Source organism: Mirounga angustirostris, unplaced genomic scaffold (assembly GCF_029215605.1).
Source record: "Mirounga angustirostris isolate CCGP_5_RB_7025 unplaced genomic scaffold, mMirAng1.0.hap1 SCAF_9, whole genome shotgun sequence".
NCBI lineage: Eukaryota > Metazoa > Chordata > Mammalia > Carnivora > Phocidae > Mirounga > Mirounga angustirostris.
The window spans coordinates 42012783-42034052 of record NW_026991717.1 but is presented as its reverse complement, the minus strand read 5'-3'; the positions used below and the strand labels follow the sequence as shown (position 1 = coordinate 42034052).

General features: G+C 37.6%; 1 protein-coding gene across 12 annotated transcripts in view; it reads right to left on the bottom strand.

Annotated features, from left to right (window-relative positions):
* Positions 1-21270, bottom strand: part of HERC1 (HECT and RLD domain containing E3 ubiquitin protein ligase family member 1) — a 190223-nt gene that overhangs the window by 37557 nt on the left and 131396 nt on the right. For 8 of the 12 annotated variants that reach the window (XM_064570326.1, XM_064570335.1, XM_064570332.1 and 5 more), the window contains 13 exons: positions 19970-20168; positions 17789-17949; positions 11541-11657; positions 11115-11346; positions 9278-9402; positions 8066-8286; positions 6850-7118; positions 6050-6102; positions 5187-5387; positions 4386-4560; positions 1584-1854; positions 1234-1447; positions 225-484 (listed from right to left, as the gene is read on the bottom strand). In XM_064570326.1, the coding sequence (XP_064426396.1) occupies positions 225-484; positions 1234-1447; positions 1584-1854; positions 4386-4560; positions 5187-5387; positions 6050-6102; positions 6850-7118; positions 8066-8286; positions 9278-9402; positions 11115-11346; positions 11541-11657; positions 17789-17949; positions 19970-20168 (2498 nt within the window). The remainder of the gene's footprint in view (positions 1-224; positions 485-1233; positions 1448-1583; positions 1855-4385; positions 4561-5186; positions 5388-6049; positions 6103-6849; positions 7119-8065; positions 8287-9277; positions 9403-11114; positions 11347-11540; positions 11658-17788; positions 17950-19969; positions 20169-21270) is intronic. The other 4 variants (XM_064570331.1, XM_045899900.3, XM_064570333.1 and 1 more) reach the window with 4 other exon arrangements.

Below are 21270 nucleotides of genomic sequence, written 5' to 3'. Positions count from 1 at the left end.
TCTTCTCATCCCCCATCTGATTTTTCTATTTGTATACTATTATGTCAACTTAAAGAGACAGGAGAGCTTGTAACTACTAGACAAATATTGATAATTTTGTGTGTGTGTGTGTGAGAGAGAGAGTGAGAGAGAGGCTAAGATCTGAACTTTGAGCTCTTTGAGAAGGAAAGAAACTATTTTATCTTACATAGGTGATTAACACACATAGGGCTCAAAATACATACTCTGTTCTGATGAGCCTCCAACTTGATAAAGGAGCATTTTCTGAGATCTCCTCCCATATCGGCGAGTGTTTGGGGAGTAGTTTGGTTGTCGCGGTCATGTGCAGCAAGAGTGCGCACAAGCTGTTGAGCAGCCCATTGCCTATGCTGTGAGGACAGCCTGGAGGACAGGCAGCAGGCTGCCAGGGCATTAGCCAGCTCCAGAGGGCCTACAGCAGAAGGATCATAGGAAGGATGGGCATACAATTGGGCAGTTAAACCTGCTTAAACAAAACAATGAAATGATGCCCAGGTAAGAGTTGGTGGTGGTAAACAAAAAAAAAAAAATGGGTTAACCCATATCTTTTAAGAATTAGCACTTTTGCAAGCAATCATTTCACTAAGATATGCATACAAGTATAAAGTATTTATCTCATGTCACATTCTATAGTAAATCTGATTCATTGTAATTACACATTTATATACATCAATCAATCGTCTTTGCTCTAAGGCCACACAGACTGAGAATGCAGCAGAAATGATTTTAAGGCCAGGGCAGAGGCAGGATGCCCTAAAAAAGTAAGTTTGGCTTCTGCTACTCAAAAGTGATCATAACAGCCAGTCAAGGGGCTGTGCTGATAGATCCAAAAGCCTATCTATCTTGGCCAAATGTTCCTGATGAAGAGAAGGGTAGACAATAGTGATTAAAGAATCCCTTCAAACTGTTATCATCTTACGACAAAGAGAAAAATAGCACTATCTTTATCTAGGTTTTATTAAGGAAACCTAACCAGAATTACTATCTATTGGTGACTCAAACCATTATCTAATAGAATAATCTAATCAAACCAAGACAAATTTGATACATTTTCTAATATTTGTTTCCATGCACAATGAAAAGATCTGAACTTAAGAAGTACACATGATGCTATGTAATTCATCACTTACAACAACTCTAAAACATGTTTTAAAAAGCATGAATCAAATTGGTTACAAGACTATATATTTAAATGGTAAATGGTATGCAACTTACCTTTTTTTTCAACTTCTGACTTATCATAGTTAGGTCTCAGTTTGGCCCCCTTGTCTGCTAGTAATGCCACAAGGGCCTGAGTTACAACAAAGTTTGGGGAGGTTACAAGCTTATTCTCTTCAGCAATTCCTCGGAGAAAGCTGGGGAGAAACTTTCGCTGAATTGGATCATCGACTGTGGTTAGATTTACACCTGTTGCAGCAGAAATCAAGTTCTGAAGAGGCAATTGGAACAAAGAGATTTAATTTTTACATATAATTTGGGAACAAAAAGATTTCACCTCAAAGGGCTCTTTAAGAGTTGGTCAGAAATAAGCACCGCGACAAGAAAAGCACTGAAAACCAGCTCACCTGTGTACACAACTGCACCAGGAGTTTTGCGGCACTTGGAGTGTTTGATGCCAGACATCCCACCGCTGTGCTCAGATAAGCCAGGCAAGAGATGGGCTTACTAGCCTTGCTGTGCCCACCTCGAGAGCGTTCTGAGGGGCTGGCCATGGCAGAAGGGCTGGTGGAGAGGCCAGCTCTCCCTGCTGCAGCCAAGCACATTAATCGAACCAGGGTTCGGATATCTGTAAGCCCCAGAGATTCAAGACCAGCAGCCAGGCTGCAACTGGAGCCACTGCCAGGAAAGAAACACACTTCAGACGGATAAAGAGAACAGCTTTCTGAAGGGACCATTTGGAGTCCCACATATCATATCAAAGTACCAACAACAATATCACGAGTCATATATATCCTAAGAGAAGTCAAAAAATATTATGTAAGCTGGAAACGGTTACTGAAACTTTTAACACCTTCCTATTTTATTTTAATTGAATATACGTGAAGCATAACTGAACTACCAAAGTATTATATACAGGAAAGTTCACAAATTATGAATTTTCAACAAACCGGACAATCCCATGTAAGCATTTCCCAGATCAAGAAACAGAACATTACCAATACCTCAGAAGCCTGCTTAAGCCCTTCTCAGTCACTAGGCCCTCAAATGTTAACCAATATCACTGACTTTTAAAGTCATAAATCAGTTTTGCCTGTTTTGAACTTTATATAAGTAAGATACTGAAGTCTGTATTTTTTTGTGTCTGGCTTCTTTTGTTCGACACTATGCTTATTTATAAGACTCATCCATGTTGTTGCTTTATAGCAGCAGATACCCATTTTCACGGACATAGTAATAAAATCGACCACAATTCATCTATCCATACTGATGACAATTAGGTGGTTTCCAGCACGGGGCTATTATGAACAGCACTGCCACGAATGTTCTTGCTTATGTCTTTGGGTGCACGTATATAAGCATTTCTGTTGAATGTATACTCAGAAGTAGCTTTCTGGGTCATAGAGTATGTTAATATACACCTTTGGTTGGTACTATTTTCAGTTTTTCAAAGTAGCTGGACCAACTTACTTTCTCACTAGCAGTATATGAGAGTTCTAGGGGCTCCAATCCTCCTGCTCACATTTTCCCCCCAGTCTTTTAAATTTTAGCCATTCTGGTGGGTGTGGATTAATATCTCATTGGGTTTTCATTTTCATTTCTCTGAAGACTATTGAGGTTGACCACCTCATTTTCCATGTTCACTGGCCATTTGGAGATCCTCTCATATTATTTTGCATTTTCCCCATTTTTCTTTTGGGTTGTCTCTTTTTCTTATGGATTAATAGGAATTCTTTACATATTCTGTTGGCTATATACAATGTTAATTCTTCTCCCATTCAGTGGCTTGTTTTTTTACTTTCTTTTTACTTTCTTAATGACTTTTGCTAAACAGAAGTTCTTTTTTAATGTAGTCCAATTTATCAATCTTTTTCTTTATGATAAATGCTTTTTGTGACTCTCTTAAGAAATCTCTGCCTATCCCAAGATCAAGAATCAATTCTTCCTACCTTACAGAAACATTACTGATTTATCTTTCACATTTAGGTCTAAGAGCTACTTGGAAATACTTGTTTTATTTAGTGTGAGGTTGGAGCCAAGACTCACTTTTTCCTATGTGAATAAACCATCTGACCTAGCCCAAGTTACTATGTTTTTTTAAAGATTTTTTTTTTTAATTTAAAAAAAAAAATTTTTTTTTTTTATTTATTTATTCATGAAAGTCAGAGAGAGAGAGAGAGAGAGGCAGAGGCAGAGGGAGAGAAGCAGGCTCCCCGCCTAGCAGGGAGCCCGATGCGGGACTCGATCCCAGGACCCTGGGATCATGACCTGAGCCGAAGGCAGACGTCTAACCATCTGAGCCACCCAGGCCCCTGTTTTTTTAAAGATTTTTTAAAAAATTTTATTTATTTGACAGAGAGAGATACAGTGAGAGAGGGAACACAATCAGGGGGAATGGGAGAGGGAGAAGCAGGCTTCCCGCGGAGCAGGAGCCTGGTGCAGGGCTCGATCCCAGGACCTGGGATCGTGACCTGACCCGAAGGCAGACGCTTAACGACTGAGCCACCCAGGCGCCTCTAACCTAGCCCAAGTTACTGAAAAGACATCAATTCCGCATTGTTCTGCGTTATAAACACAATCATAAATCAAACTATAAATCAAGTGTTTATCTATATATATGGGTTAGTTTCTAAACTCTCTCTCCTCCACTCTCCAAACTACCTATTCTTGAACCAATACAGGAGTCTCCTCTAAATTTTATTTTGAGTTTTTATTTCAGGGTCCTCCTGTCTTCACTGATTTACAGTTATATACCTTTGCTTAACCAGATCTTAAATGGATGTCTTTTATATATTCTTGGCTTTCTTCCTTTTTAAATATAACATTCCACAATATGAACATGGCAGGAATCTCTATGATGGACTCTGCAGGTTGAAGTAGCTACACAGTTGGTCAATTTTGCAGAAAAATTCATTCAAACTTTTATTTTTATCTTGCACCAAATGGACCGATAGCCTTAGTATCCCATTTCAGATAATAAAAAATGTTTGCAGTTTACTCAACTATTATAGTGGTGCTATTTTCTACCAAAAAGAGCTATGTATTTACTGACTGAATGAATAAAAATGATAACTATGTCTAACTTCTTTCATTCGACAGGAGATATTCAAGGTTCTAAAAACTCTATCTCATTCTCCCAAAAAATATCAGGCTCCTGTCTAATATATACTAGAAACTAACAGCATCATTTGACACAAAATAATACTCACCTGACTGAGAGAAGAGACAGAGCTCTCATTACCATGGTTCTTGCCAGAAGAACCTGAGCAGCCGCAGTCACTCTCCTTAAAGCCACCACCCGGTCATGAGGGTTTGCTAAAGCAGCTGCCTGCTCACCTAGTGTTATTCTTCCAGAGGAACTCTTTTCTACAGAGCCATGGCAACCTGAAAAACATATCCGGACTAATGAAAAATTTTCCCATTCTATCTCGGCTCTGGGCTGCAAGGAAACACAGCAAACCAATGTGTTTTGTTCATCTGGACTTAGTTACACAGAAAATTCCTGGGGAGAAATAAATATTTCTAAGGCAATAATCTATTATATATGTTTCTTAAAATATTTTGGTTTCATTTATTTTGCTCATATATCATTTCTATTGATACTAACAAAAGAAAGATACAGTTTTTTAAATATGCTTTGAGTACAAGAGAAAAGGCTGAGTCATCAATACTAATTTTTTATTTTGTATTCCCGATAGCAAAAGTTACCCATACCTTCTCATGCAAATAAAAAAAAGACTGCCAAATTGTTTTTAGTCAGTTCCAAGATTCCCTTATCAAAATAAATACAAAAAATAATCATACTCATATTTTATAAATTTTCTTTTTATCACTTCAATATTTCATAAAAACAAAAAATAAAAAATACTACATTATACCTTCAAAATGTTAAAACAACTGGCTAACAACCCTTGATGGGGTGGAACAATGTGTTATTATTTACCACCTAACCTAAGAAACAAATTAATATAGACTCTATGAAATCCACGCCAATTAGCATTTCAGTTTACCTATTTGCATCAGAGTCTCTTCCATACTGTTGGTAGCAGTTACCATTGCTACCGATGCTCCCAAGGGATCACTGTCGGGGAACTGAACTGGTTCTGGTACAATGCGTCGGTCGTTTAAACCAAGTGGTCCAGCAAGTAATTCAAATTCTTCTTCACCCGTTAGCTTTTCATCTTCATCAACATCCAACATGTCCCAGTCTTCTGGAATTTAAATAAATAAATGTATGGTATGTGAATATAAACATGACACAACTCTACTGGCAATGGTTACTATGAGATATGTCTAAAATGCAGATGGAAGGAAAGCCCAGTGCCCACAAGATGAATTATGGCGCCGTCTCCTTGGTGACCCAACCAAAGTGCACTCCTGAGGCATAGTGAGAGTCTAAGGGAAAAGGAGCCAGAGCAGCCAAACCCACTTAAAACAATAGCAAACGTTACAGCTGGTAATGGAGGTTTCAACTAATACAAGCTATTGTTATGGGGTCAGCAAAGACTTCTTAACCCTGTCCATAATCATTAGAGATGATGATTTCAAGGAAATGAATGCTCCAGATAAATTCATGCTGTCTTCAATTTTTTATTTATTTTTCTCAATTAGAGAAAAAATTTGAAAAAAAATATGCCATACAGAAATTAACATTCTGTGGTCAAGCTAGTATTTGAATCCAGGTCCTTTTCCTTTGGTTTTAAGAACTAGGACTGTTGCTTTCAAACTACCTTGAGCTTTTTACAGAAAGTTTTAAGTTAACATGTACCTAAATACAAACACATACACATAAAGGTAAATTTTAGTAACAGATGTTAAGCAGAAGGTATATATAAAAACACATGTAAAATAAAGAAGCTCTCAAAACAACTACCTTCATACACACTGTCCTGCTTGCCAATTAGATCTGGAGCTTGTCCCTTGTACCTGCACCAAACATGAAGAACATTGTATTTTTATACAGAACAGTTAGTACCCAAAAATGCAAATTAAGGCATTAGAACATTTTTAAAGGTCATTAATAAAGCAACACAAAATAAAAGTGTTTCATGTTATGCGCTAATAAAAACTACTGGTATGTAGGTTCACACAGGTTTACAAAAATCAGTGACTATTTTACCAAATTACTGGGGAGGTTTCTGGGTCACCTACAACAACTCTTAATCAAAACCTATTCCAGAACCCGTAAAGATTTTAATAGTTGTCAATAAGGGCAAAAATCCTATTCACTACAGATGAATTGCTATTCAAGGATATAAAGAAGTAATGTTTTCATGGAAGCTCATTCAATCTAAACTCTATTTTTTTAATTAATAAAAATATCTTAATTAAGAGGTCAAAAACAGGGTAAAAAACACCAATGAGAAAAACTGACCATAAGCTTCCTAAAGGTTAAGGCAAGGGTCCTGCCCAGAACCTGCCAACAAGTCAAAGGTTAACGAAATCAAACTCCAGTGAAGAATCTGTTCCTAGGCTACAGGCTCCCAGCTCTGGCAAAACATGAATTCCTCCACCTCCTCCATCTTTCCTGACCCCAATTCAGCAATCATGGGACTTAAGGAAAGGTTAAGTGTAACTCCTCACATGAAAAAAGCTGTAATTCCCATGTCTTGATGAGAGATACTTTATACTCTTCATTCAGAGGGTTTGGAGAGCTATACAATTTCAAGGTACCTTTCAGAAGTTGTTGTCTTGGATTTGGTCTTCAGGGCTAAGTACTTCTCCCTGCAGCTGCCACACAGCAGGTAGTATGGATTTCCACTCCCACATTCACCACCAAACCAGCCATCCACATAGGAGCCATTGCTGCGGTAGCCCTGGCGGTTTGCACTGCGCCCACAGCCAGGGTGATTTCTCTTCATGTGCTGATTGAAACTGACGACGCTGCATTCACACAGTTCACACACCACCACTTCTTCCCTGTCTTCAGACTCACAAACATGCTGCACAAAATTTCATATCAAATTATTAGTCAATTTAACATAAAATTAAGAAGAGGAAAATAGATATTTATGTATTAATGACTTCGTTTACATATGCTGGAGTATTTGCAGGATGTTCACTAATGTTACGTAACAAATTTCTTTCAAATCAGAATTTAGATCTCACAATCTGAAGGTGTTCTTTGCCCTTTCTCAATCTGGTAAGTTATAATAAAGGTAACTCACTATCCTACTGAGAGGAGTTAATAAAAATGACAATTAGCCCTATCTCAAATGATTTTTAAAAAAATCCTAATAAAGCTACTTTTCATCTGGCCATAACATGCATATCTCTTATCTGAATTTCTAAGAAGTCATTTGGATTCATTTATCTTATTAACGTAATACAGTAGATGCTCTTTTCTGTAGGACTTAGACCTGTGAAGTTTTCAGTCTCCCTGCTACAAAAGCATAATGCTAAACAACGAAAACATACAAACCCATCATGTACCCTGGCCCTGGATGGAAGCAGTTACAAGACCTAGGTGGCACTGGTTGTTAGAATGAGGCATTACAGTGATTAAGTGGAACCTACGAAGGAGAAGAGCATGCATTCAGACAGCAAGGTGAGCACAGCAGCCATGTTCTACACCCAGCACAGCTGACTAGGACCTGATGCCTGTTTTGGAATCTATCTTTGATATTATAATCAAATATTACCATTATATGGCTCTATTCATCTAGTCTGGGGAGAGAAGCAATAAAATCGTGCAGAGAAAGCAAGAGAGACTTTTTCTTACTAGTCTGTAGGTATCAAAGTAACATCAAGCGTTAGAGCCCCAAACTTTAGGATGAGATATAAGACTTTTCAGAGTGTAACAACTCTAGGCAAGGCTGTGGTTAGTAAGTCGTATGAACAGGAGGGCAGGAAAGTAAGTCAGAGCAGCCCCCGCTGCAATCACACACACCCAGGTAGGCCAATCCAGTACCTCTGGGATCCACATTCCCAGAATATCATTGCCACTGGTCAGGTCTTGTCCAAACATAGCTTCCATCGCTTCATCATCAAGATCAATTTCCAATTCCTCATCTAAATTAAAGTCATACAGCGCCCCTGGGTCTTGCTGCAAAGATATTCCTTCTCTCCGACTTTGATTCCTGTGGGCCTGCACAGAGCGGTATAACCCCGCTCAGAACAAAACAAGAAAGGCATTTTATTTGCATGAATAAGTAATTCTAAATATTTCGCCAGTTCTTAACTGCCATACATGCAGGAAAGAGCCTAGCTCAGCTGATTTACTGGGATTCCAGACCATAAACATAAAATTTTACCTATCACGTGTGTTTCCTCTCTGTAAAATGGGGAAGAGCACTCCTAACTACAGGGCTGTTAATAGTAAATAATCCATGTAAAATACTTCATAATGTAATACAGAAAAACATTCAATAAATATGGGCTGTTAGTATTCTTTTAGGGTTATTATTTTTTTTAATCAGTCCCTTTCACTATATATTAACTACACATCCTATATTTTCTAGCTCAATCTCAACTTCTCTGTTACCATAAATCACTAAAAAATTATGTTTTAATAGTTCAAAGATCAAATGCTATTTTAACAAACCACATATCCTAGTTTTTAGTTTGGAAAATATGTTCCCCTATAAATTACACTTCACATGTCTAGAGCATAATACTGCAAGTATTTTACTAAAGTAGCAATGGAATTTATTTTTGCTTATCTAGGGCCTTACCTACCTACTAGTTTAGCCCTAAGGCCCAGAGGACATCAGAATAGCCAGTGCCTATTTTGGCACAGTGCTCTTTTCAGCTCCTTCTCACTATTAATGTTAAACTTTAAACATGCATCTTCACTTCTTAAAGTATAAATTGCTTGACAGCAGAAAGCATATTTAGGAAAAATCTCAGGATCTACAAGTAACCAGTATAGACTTTTGTACCCAGAGGAAGCTTAAAAATAAATCTATGAATGTATGCTGTGATTTCAATGCAAAATTATGTAAATAGATAGTAAAATGCAAATAGCTACTCTGTTAATGTGGAGGACCTGAGTACTTAGTATCATTAGTTTACATCTTTAATGTTGCTTTCACACTGACTTTCAAATATAAATAAACTATATGACTTTTACCATCAGAAGGATGTGAAACATATCAATTACCTGCTCTTGCTAGCAATGTGCGAGCAGCTAAATCAAACTTGTGCCTTCTTGTTACTGCTGAGCGACCCCTAGCTGGTGGTCCACTTCCAGAAGCTGCATTCTCTGTATGGTCCAGATTATCAGGACTACAAGTGCAAATTAGAAAGCAACACAAATTTTTAAGAACCACCATAAATGGAAAGCATAGGCACAAGCTCGCTTTTGGTATTGCGTTTTCCTCCAAACAGTATCAAGAATAAAATATATTTACAATAAAACTGAAACATATCTTTGTCCTTGGAAAAGCTCCTAAATTATAAATATGTCATACTGCCCTGAGCAGTAATTTTATCTATTTTTTTTTTACTTTTATTTATTTTTTAAGTAGGCTCTATGCCCAACATAAAACTTGAACTCATGACCCTAACATCAAGAACTGCATGCTCCACTGACTGAGCCTGGCCAGGTGCCCCTATCTAATTATGAATTATGCCAACAAGGAAATGATGCTTAATGCATGTTCAAATCCAAACGAGATCAATGGTTTTAATTAAATTCTAAATGATTAAATACTTAAATTTGAAATGATTGAGAATCCCTGCCTATGAGAAACATATTTCAAAATAAGTTATGAAAATATCCACTGAGCTTGTCAGAAAATATCTGCATATTACAGAAGACACAAGCCTTGTTAACCAAATGACTTGATGGGCTACAAAGAAAAATGAAGACTTAAAGTACTAAAGCGGGGGGATTTGGGGAAAAACTGTGGAGTATTTTATTACATCTCATCTCGGGCTATGCATTATCACAGAATTCTTTTTACAATTAAAAAAAATGGTGTAGGGGGGCGCCTGGGTGGCTCAGTTGGTTAAGCGACTGCCTTCGGCTCAGGTCATGATCCTGGAGTCCTGGGATCGAGTCCCGCATCAGGCTCCCTGCTCGGCGGGGGGTCTGCTTCTCCCTCTGACCCTCCCCCCTCTCATGCTCTCTCTCTCTCATTCTCTCTCTCAAATAAATAAATAAAATCTTAAAAAAAAAAAAAATCTCAGGGTCCTGGAATCAAGCCTCGCGTGGGGCTCCCTGCTCTGCGGGAAGCCTGCTTCTCCCTCTCCCACTCCCCCTGCTTGTGTTCCCTCTCTCACTGTGTCTCTCTCTGTCAAATAAATAAATAAAATCTTTAAAAAAAATTTTTTTAAATGGTGTATTGTACTAGATATTAAAAACTAAAGAAAAAATGAAGATATAAATCTATATTAAGAAAAGATTTAAAAGTCTACTTCTATACACATTAAGTTAATTTCCAATATTAAAATGAACATTCTAGGGGCGCCTGGGTGGCTCAGTCGCTAAGCATCTGCCTTCGGCTCAGGTCATGATCCCAGGGTCCTGGGATCGAGACCCGCATCGGGCTCCCTGCTCAGCGGGAATCCTGCTTCTCCCTCCCCTACTCCCCCTGCTTGTGTTCCCTCTCTCGCTATCTCTCTCTCTGTCAAATAAATAAATAAAACCTTTAAACAAAAATGAACATTCTATATCACTTATAAGAGATAAAATTATTTTATCAGAATGTTTATTTTGTTTCAGAAAAACTTGTTTTAATTTTCAGTTTCCTCTTTTCAGCTTAATTTTATATAAAAATTATTTCCTTTTCCATGAAAACATCTATTCAAGTCAAAACTTGTGATGTCCTTTTTACCCTTCACAGAAACATAAACTTGTAACTGAAATATCCACCTTATATCTCTAGTTATCAACTTTACACACCATTAGAAGCATCTATGAGGGGAAATAAATGGGGCACTTGGAACTATCATTTATACCACATAAAACAGAAATACAGAAATTGGAATCTCACCTTTCACTAAAGCCTTCTTCCATTTCAGCAGCATCAGCTGATGGGATGTCTCCTGGTGACTGCAAATAACAGGGGTCATTTGACTTCCCACCACTGCCTAGGACTGCTGCTCCGTGCCTTGAGTCTGCTGTGCTGCCTGACTGGGGCTCCTCCTCATCCTCATGCCCAGGGTGCTCTATCATCCACATGGCAAGGACAGTGATGTTTTGGGCATCAGCCTCTCCTCGAGCACCTGAAGAGGGAAAAAGAAAAGTATGATACTGATTTGGGGTGACATAATTAGTTATTCAGGGTATCAGTTTAACAGTGTCTGCTACAATGCCACTGTAACTAAATTGGCTTTATGGTCTCTTAAAAAATATATCACCCTCAATAATACCAGGCTTCTCATATCCACATATACAGATATGTAAAAATGTGTCCTACCTGTGGCTTCCATGGCTTTGGCAATCTGCCGGAGAGAGAACCCCATTTCCAGCAAGGGTACTGCAATTGCTGGAGGAGGAGGAGAAGTTGAAAGTCTACTGCTGGGGTCTGACAAGGCTGAGACAAAAGAAAGAGAATAAGAGCCTATATCACTACATACCATGAATAAAAAGTGTCCCTACACCATAAGTCCCCAATTTATTAATACTGTACAACTTTAATGAAATTTTTTTCTATTAAGAATTCGTGGGGTGCCTGGGTGGCTCAGTCTGTCAAGCGTCCAATTCTTGATTTCTGTTCAGGTCATGATTAACCTGTGATTAAGTTATAGCTAATATGATTAACTTACAGCTTTTTAAGGTTTTTCATAAAGCTAACACAAAATAAAGCTGCTGAAAAAATTTTAAATGTTTTATTTTGAAATAGTTTCTTACTTACAAAAATGTTCAAACTTAATGGAAATTTGCAAGCATAGTACAAAAGAATTCTTTTACCCCTGACCCACTGGAGAGTAAGTAGCAGACATGATGCTCCAACTCCCCTAAATACTCTAACATATCAACTCCTACAAATAAGGACACTGTTCTGCATAACACACCACTGAAGTAAGGAAATTAACAATGTCAACATCTAATCCAGATCCCATTCTAGTTTCACTAGATGTCCTGATAACGTTCTGGACAGTAAAGGATCCAATCCAGGATCATCCTTGCATTTAGTTTTCCTATCTCTTCCATCTCCTTCAATTACTTTGATACTTTGAAGATTACAGACCTCTTATATGATAGAAAGTCACTCAATTTGGGTTTGTCTGCTGTCTCTTCATGATTTGGCAGGAGTACCACAAAACTGATGCTGCCTTCTACTCACTGAATTCTATTAAATGGTACATGATTTCAACTTGTCCCATTACTGGTGATACTAACTTTGATCACTTGAGTTAAGCTGGTATCGGCCAGGTTTCCCCACTATAAAAGTACTCTTATTTTTTCCCCTTTGTAATAAATATTTGTTGGGAGGAACTATGAGAATATGTAAATATCCCATTCCTCGTCAAAGTTAGATTCACTAGCACCCATTAATGTTTACTGGCTGAATTAATTATGATGATGATGATGGTTGACAAATGAGGATTTCCCAATTCTATCATTGCTTTCAGATTTATCAGTCTACTTTCTCCAACAGTATAGGGTTATAGATTCTCATTGTATTCATGGGTTATTATATGTTACTGTAATTATGATTTTTATTTTGATGCCCCAAACATCCCAGATTTGGCTAGTGGAAGCCCCTTCAGTTGGGTTTCTATATCCTTGAGGCATGTGCCCATCATTCTTTGAGTACTTTATCACTTTCTTGCACAAGCTATTCCAGGCTCATCTCATACTTAACCCTGAAATCAGCCATTTCTGCCAGAAGATCAGAGTTCCCTTTTAGTAAAGAATGGTATTTAGAAGACAGGATCTTGGCACTAGGTGTGCTTATTGCTACTAAAGCATCACTGCTCCTAGGCCCTCTCAGTGGACAGTGCTGATAGAAGCCTTCTGCACCCTGCATGGCCTTGATCCCTAGTGCCGAGCTATGTGGACATTTCCTCCATGACCTGGGACTCCAATACCCTATGCTAGGCCACTCCCACAGACAAGAAGTTTCCTTCACTCCAATCTGGCTGATACCCCCAATCTGGACCACTATGCCACCTACCTCTCAAATCTGCTGGCATGAAAGCCTACCTAGGTTGGCCCCACTTAATGTTTTTGAATTGAATTAGGAAGGAAAGAAGAAGGAAGGAGGGAGAATGACAACTTCCATTTTTGCTTAAAAAATGTCACTACTGCCAGAGTGGTAATAGGCCTGATACATCTGATGGACTTCTACTTCTAGCCATCATGGAGTAAGAGAGACTGGATTTACCTTCAACAACTAAAAGAAGAAATAGAATGTATCAAATGATGGTCTGTGGACACTGGACAAACAGGCTGTGTAGGACAGTGATCCCTGAGAGAAGGAAATCAAACTAGGCAAGGTGTACAACTGCCTCAGCCTACTTCCTGGAGAGAATTTCCAAGCTGCAGTTCAGGTAGGGCAAATTCAAGCTAAGCTCAGTGGTCTCTCTGAATTGAGCAGACAAGAGTAGAGAATTCAGGTTGCTAGTGTTCACAGGGTAGAATACCAGAAAAGAGAGAGCTGTACGGAAAGAAGAGAGCTGCACTGAAAGCGAACTCCAAAAATGTGTAGAGGGTCTTTCTCTTTCCCTCAAGTCTTCAGCTGATGCTAATGCAGCAGCTATCCAGAGCTGGGGAAAGAATCACCAAGAAACAGCAGGCAGAACAATCCTTGGGGCTTACATAGGGTTGGGAAGAATCTGTGTTACCACAAGCCAGAGAGAAAAAATTCTTGATACACTAGGCACTGGATAGAATACAAAGAAAGGTATTGGTTCAGTGATGGGGAAAAATTCAGCCAAGCTAACGGCTGTCCTGGTCCCTCCTAACAAAGATTAAAAGGAAGCCTTGAGAGAATCAAATTATTCCCAAATAATTTAACTACATCCTATGACAAGGCTAATTTAAATAAATACAAACTATTCAGCACCCAACAAGGTAAAATTCACAATGTCTAATATTCAATAAAAAATCACCAAACATGAAAAAAAACCCAAGAAAATACAATTCAAAATGAGTTGAAAAATCAGTCAATAGAAACAGACCTAGAAATTAGATAAACGATAAGTAGAGAAGGATATTAAAACAGGTATAAAGTTGATGCTCTTTTCTGTGGACTCCATATTTGAAAATTCATCTACTCATTAAAGTTAATTTGTAACTCCAAAATCAATACTCACTGCTCTTTTCTGTGGACTCCATATTTGAAAATTCATCTACTCATTAGAGTTAATTTGTAACTCCAAAATCAATACTCACGGCACTTTTTACACTCATTTACATGCACACAGTGACAAAAACATTTCAGTCTCCTGACACATTTGTTCCCAGCTGAGACAGAACAGGTGATGCTCTACATTCTTGTTTTAGCTCTGAGACTATAAACAAGTCTCCTCTTCATGGTCTATTTAGTGTCATGTGTTTTGCATTTTTGTGCCTTTTCTTGGTGATTTCACTGTTTAAAATGGCCTCCAAGCATAGTGATGAAATACTGTCTAATGTTTCTCAGTCCAAGAAGGCTGTAATATGCCTTATGAAAAAAATATATGTCAGATAAATTTCATTCAGGCACGAGTTATGGTGTTTTTGGGTCATGAGTTCGATGTAATGAATCAACAATATATATTAAATAGAATGTCTTTAAATATAAACACACATAAAATAAGGCTATATATTGATCAGCTGACAAAATGTGATCAGAAGCTCACAGAAACCGGGCGCCTGGGTGGCTCAGTTGGTTAAGCGACTGCCTTCGGCTCAGGTCATGATCCTGGAGTCCCGGGATCGAGTCCCGCATCGGGCTCCCTGCTCGGCAGGGAGTCTGCTTCTCCCTCTGACCCTCCCCCGTCTCATGCTCTCTCTCTCTCATTCTTTGTCTCAAATAAATAAATAAAATCTTTAAAAAAAAAAAAAGAAGCTCACAGAAACCTAGCCCTGTATTTCCCTGAGGAGCAATAGTTCAGTTTTCACTAATTCAGTGTTCACAAACTTTACAGAACATAACTATTCTAACAATGAAAACTGTTATTCCATGTACTTGATTGATAAGGCAGAGAAAAGATTAAGCATGTTAAAAACATAAAAAATTAAAAAAAAAATCTACACTCAACTTCTAGTTATGAAAATGACAATGTCTGAATGGAAAAATACACTGGATGGGATTATGAACAATTAAACACTACAAAGAAAAGATTAATGACCAGATGACACAACAACAAAAACTATCAAAAATGGAAACATAGAAAAAAGACATTAAAAAAAATCAAAGCATTAGTGATCTGTGGGACAACTTCAAGTGGTGTTGTATACCCATAACCACAGATACTGAAATGGAGGAATGTAACAGAAGAAAAAAATCTGAAAAAATAATGGATTAAAAATTTCCAAATTTAATGACAACTCTAAATCTACAAATCCAAGAAGCTCAACAAACCCCAAGCACAAGAAAATTGAAGAAAGCTATGTCAGGGCAGGTCAAATCAAACTGCTTAAGCCTAGTGATAAAACAGAAAAATCTTAAAAGCACCCATAGAAAAAGGCATATTACACCAAGATTAGAATGATAGAAAATTTATCATTGGAAACATGCAAGCCAGAAGATAGCAGAGGATCTAAAAGTACTGAAAGAAAAAAAACTATCAATCTAGAATTCTATATCCAATGAAAATATTTTTCAAAAATGACAGTGAAATAAACTCTTTCAGATATATAAGAGCCAAAAGAATTCATCACTAGTAGACCATTACAAGAAATGTTAAAGGGATAGCAGAAGGAAATGATACCACCTGGAAATCTGGATCCACATAAAGGAATAAAGTATCTCAGAACTGGGAATTATGTGGGTAAATATAAAATACACACTTTAGTTTTCAAATCTCTTTTGTTCACAGCAAAAATAGTAACAATGTAAGGATGCCTAGGTGTCTCAGTTGGTTAAGTGTCCAACTCTAGATTTCAGCTCAGGTCATGATTTCAGGGTCATGAGATCGACCCCTACATCAGACTCCGTGCTCAGTGAGGAATCTGCTTGAAAGTCTCTCTCTCCTGCTCCATCTTCCTCTCCCCACCAAAATAAATAAACAGATCTTTAAAAAAATGATAACAATGTATTATGGGGCTTTATAACATATTATATATAAATGTATAATAAAAGTTCAAAGACTGAGAGGAAATAAAAGCATACCACTGTTAGATTTTTTTAAATATACATGATAACACTACTTGAAGACAGCCTGTGATAATTAAAGATATATAATATACACCTGAAAGTAATCTCTAAAAATACAATATAAAGTATAGCTAATAAGCCAACAAAGAAGATAAAATGAAATATTAATTTAATCCAAAGAAGGTAGAAACAGAGGAAGAAAAGAACAAAGAACAGATGACATGAACAGAAAGATGACAAATTTAAACACAACCATACAATTATCACATTCAATGTAAATGGTCTAAACACACCAATTAAAAGGCAGAGAATATCAGGTTGGATTAAAAAAGCAAGGAAACACCCCCCACCACCACCAAAAGCAAGACCCAACAATAGGCTGCCTTTAAGAAACCCATTTTAAATATAAAGACACAAAAAAGTTAAAGGTAAAATGATGGGAGAAGACATATGATACTAAAAGTAATTTAAAAAAAAAGTAAGTGGCTATATTTATACCAGATAAAGCAGATTTAAGGGCAAAGAATATTATCAGGGGTAAAGACAGTCATTTCATAATGATAAAGAGGTCAATTCATTAAGAAGACTTAAGAACCTTAAATATTTATGGACCTAAAGAGAATTTTAAAATACATGAAACAAAAACTAATAAATGAAAGAGGAAATAAACAAATCCACAATTACAGTCAGAGATTTAAACACTATCAATAAATGATAGAATAAGTAGACCAAAAATCAGTAAAGATAAAGAAGACTTGAACATAACAATCAACCCTGACCTAACCAACAATTTACATGACACTCTACTCAACAACAGCATAATACACATTTTTTCCAAGTACACATGGAATATTTATCAAAACAGACCATATTCTGGGCCATAAAGTAAGTCTCAACAAATTTAACAGAATTCAAATTATACAAGATATGTTCTCTGATAACAATGAAATTAAATTAGAAATCAGTAAGAGAGAGACATCTGGAAAATTCCTAAATATCTGGAAACAAAATAACATACTTCCAAATGATCCAAACTGTCAAAGGAGATATCCATGGTAAATTAGAAAGTACTTTAAGCTGAATGAAAATGAAAACACAGCATCTCAAAATGTGTGGGTTGAAGCAAAAGCAATGCTTAAGGGAAATTCATAGCACTAAAAGTGTCTATATTAGAAAATAAGAAGGGTCTGATACGACGGATGTAGAGTACACTATTTCTCTCCCAAGTAGCCATAATTCAATCTACAGCTTCAAAATAAAAAAGACGGTTCAGTTTGATAGGACAGATTCCCCCCCCTTTATTAAAATCACTGTTTTACCTTCAATGAGACAAAACCCAATGCCCAAGTTATCAAGTCCCACCTATCAGGAATGCCAAGAGGTTTGGGTGTCACAGTGCATGACAGCACACACACCTGTGCGGTTAGCCGGCCTTGCTGACTGGGAATCAGGAGAGGTTAAGCTTTGCCTCCTTCCTACTTCATCAGAAGGAGAGGTTGGTAACGATGATATTGGAGGAGTCTGTGCGCGACGTGTGGGAAGTACAGTGGTAGTTGGGTAACTAGAGAACATTTGCCTTTAAGAAAACAACAATAGTTAGCATAAAAATCCAATTAGAAAATAATATATATATCACAGTCCTCTTATAGAAGAATATTCAACCTGGAAAACTACATGAAGTTAGCTATAGTTTAATGGGGAGGGGAGAAAGACTCCCAATAATTTTAATAATTACTATCTAATAGGACACTTTTTACCATAAAAGTAGTAATACCATATTATTTGTTCAGCAAAATGCCAGCAACATAGCAGGTGCGGGGAATACAGCAATTAACAAAATAGATTTTAAAAAATCCCTGCCTTCACGGAGCTTTCCTTCTACTATAATACCAAGATGACAGTGGTATTTTGGTAGGGATATAGTAGTTAGAGAATAAAGACTTTTAAAGATAGCTAACTTACAGTTACTTCAAATATAAATTTACTAGCTAGCCATGAAATTATTCACATGAATAAAGTAATAGTCAATAGGTAAGTTATGGAAAGAAAAGGTAACTGCCCAGCCCCCAGCACAACTGAAAACAGCGTATGAATGGTATGCCAGCTGTCTAGAGGGGAAAGGCAGAAGAAAGGCAGCCCCTCTCAGGCTGAGAAGGCAGACATTGGCTAAAGAATAAGGTTCAGGAAGATCCTCATCAACTGTCTACTCTTAAGATTTATCCAACAAAACTAATAACTTTTTGAGCATCAATAAAGCATTGTCTACCCAGTCGAATAACTGATACAATGATATTCACAGAGGGGGCAGTTGTTCCCAGATTCTTCTAGTGTTAAATGATGTTTAGCCAGGCAAACACAACTGCAGCTCTAACAGCAGGCAAACAAAGACTGAGGACAAAGGAGGAGTCACAAGGTCTGTGAATGCCTGTGAAAGCAAGGAAATGTTATTTTACCAGGGAATCCCATGCCTGCACAGCACAGCTTGGAAGGCAACAAGGATTAAAAACCGTATTAGAATATCCTATTATTCCTCTCTTCCTTCTTTCTTGAACAGAAGTATCTCCTGGAACTGTTACTCAATGAGAGAGCTAAGATGTGTGTGGACTGGGCATTGGTAACTGCCAGGATGAGTGTTCCGGCCCAAGAGCAGAGCAGTAACTCTCAGTGTGTGAGCTGAAGACCACTGCATCAGAATCACTGGGGACCCTCAATTCAAATGCAAACTGTGTGCCCCACCAGCCCTACTGAATGAGACTACAGGGGGATAGAGCCAGAGCTTTAAAAAGCCTCCCAGGTGGTTCTTGTGGACACCAAAAATTAAGAAGCATTACGATAATAGCCCCTCTCTCTTCTACTCTCTAAGATGTCAGTCTATACCCTAGGAATAATAATAACCTGTCAATTAAGGGAAGGGGGTAAAGAAAGAAGAAAAAAGGAGACTAACCATTCTACTGCCCTTTATTTCACTTAAGCCCTAGTTAAGGGAGCTCACAAAATAGTCCCTTCCTAACGATTTTCTCTCAAAATTTTTCATTTTGTGAATATACCTGGCAAACTGAAGCAAAAAGAAACTTAAACATTATTTGGAATTTACAAACCTACTAAAATAGGGTTGGCTGAAGAAGTATCATAAGACATGCTCTTTCATTTGAGTAGACTTGTTTGATCTTACAAGAATAAAAGTATAATTAAGAAATAATGTTTAAAAGGGAAATAACCTGAGAAAATTATTTCCATGGAAGTGCATTCTATCTTGAAGCTCTAATATTCAATACAAGCATTTACTTTTTGAGGAAAAAAATATTCAAAAACCTAGCCCAAAAAAAAGATTATTATAAGGAGATAGACGGCTAGAGTATCTGCCAGTGGCACGGGAGATAGATCAGCCACTTCTAAACTGGCTGTGAGACTTTGGGCAAGTTATTAAACTTCTGAAGAACATTCCCAACTTCAGCAAATTGGCTTTGACTCTATGATCTCTTAGGTTCCTTCTAGCTCTAGAATGCTTTTAGTTAGGCACATTGTTTATAAGAGAATGATCGTGAGATCAAAATCACAGGCATCAATATGGCAGATGTTAAAGTCAACTTCCCTACCTGAGAAGACTAAGTGGCATCACTCCTGGGGATTCAGATGCAGGTACTGTTTCTGTGTCAGTGACTGGAGTGGTGGCAGTCGTGGTGTCCTCCAGTGAGCTGCTCATAAAGGAAGTTGTGCTCGAGGCTGATGGGCTAGTGGTAACCGGCGTCTGTGCCTGCTGGGCTTGGTCACTTTCTTCAGCTTGTTGATCAATTTCTGTAAACCATGGTAAATATTAAAAAAGTATTAAGGATTTGTTTCTTCACAAGTGACAAGGGAATGGAAAACTTTTAACATTTAATTTGAGAAGTTTCTAAATCTATTTCATAAGTACCAATTTCTATGAAATATTTTTTAATGTTCTTGCATGTATATATCCTTGTATTCACTACTGTACCCACTGTTATAAACTCTACAGATAATAAGGTAACAAGCTTTTGCAATTACTCATTTTTTAGAGAAGGTTCTCTTAAAAACAAAAAAATAGTCTCACTTTTGCTTGTAAGATTTGACTAGATATCTAATCACTAATCACTAAAACTGTGTTTCCTTAGCACTTTGATTTTGATGCCTATCTTTAGTCTTCAAGCATGCAAAGATGAAGACATGTAAATACATGTAATACATGTAAATACAATACAAATCTAGACAGAAACCCCATGCTCTAAACAGAGCAATGCCTCACAAAATAAACTACTCCCAAGAGTTTAAAAAAATTAATTAAAACATCTAAGAGCTTACAAATAAACATAATATCAAGATAGCAGTGGGGTGCCTGGGTGGCTCAGTCAGTTAAGTGTCCACTTGATTTTGGCTCAGGGTCATGATCTTGGGGTTGTGAGATCAAGCCCCTCTCGCTCTGTGCTCAGCAGGGAGTCTGCTTCCCCTCTCCCTCTGCCTTCCGGCCCCCCCTCTACTTGTTCTCTCTCTCTCTAAAATAAAACCTTAAGAAAAAAAAAAAAAAGATAGCAGTTGCCACAAATATAGCTAATTCTATTAGGGTTGCCAAATGGCCACATACCTTCATAATCATGATCTTAATACTCCTGTTCATATACAACATGCACTTCTCTCTGCCTATTTACTGTCTAATCTATGACAGGAAGAAAGGGAGTAAGGGAAAAAGGAAGGAAGGAGGAAGAGGAAGGGAAGAAAGAAAAAAAGAACTGAAGCTCCATGAAGGCAAGGGACTTTGTTTTGTTTGGTGCTGGCTCCCCAGAACCAAGAAGAGTACCTGGCACATACCAAACACTCACTAAACATTTACTGAATATATCTCATTTTTATCTCAGAATTCATATTATCCCCAAAGGTGAAG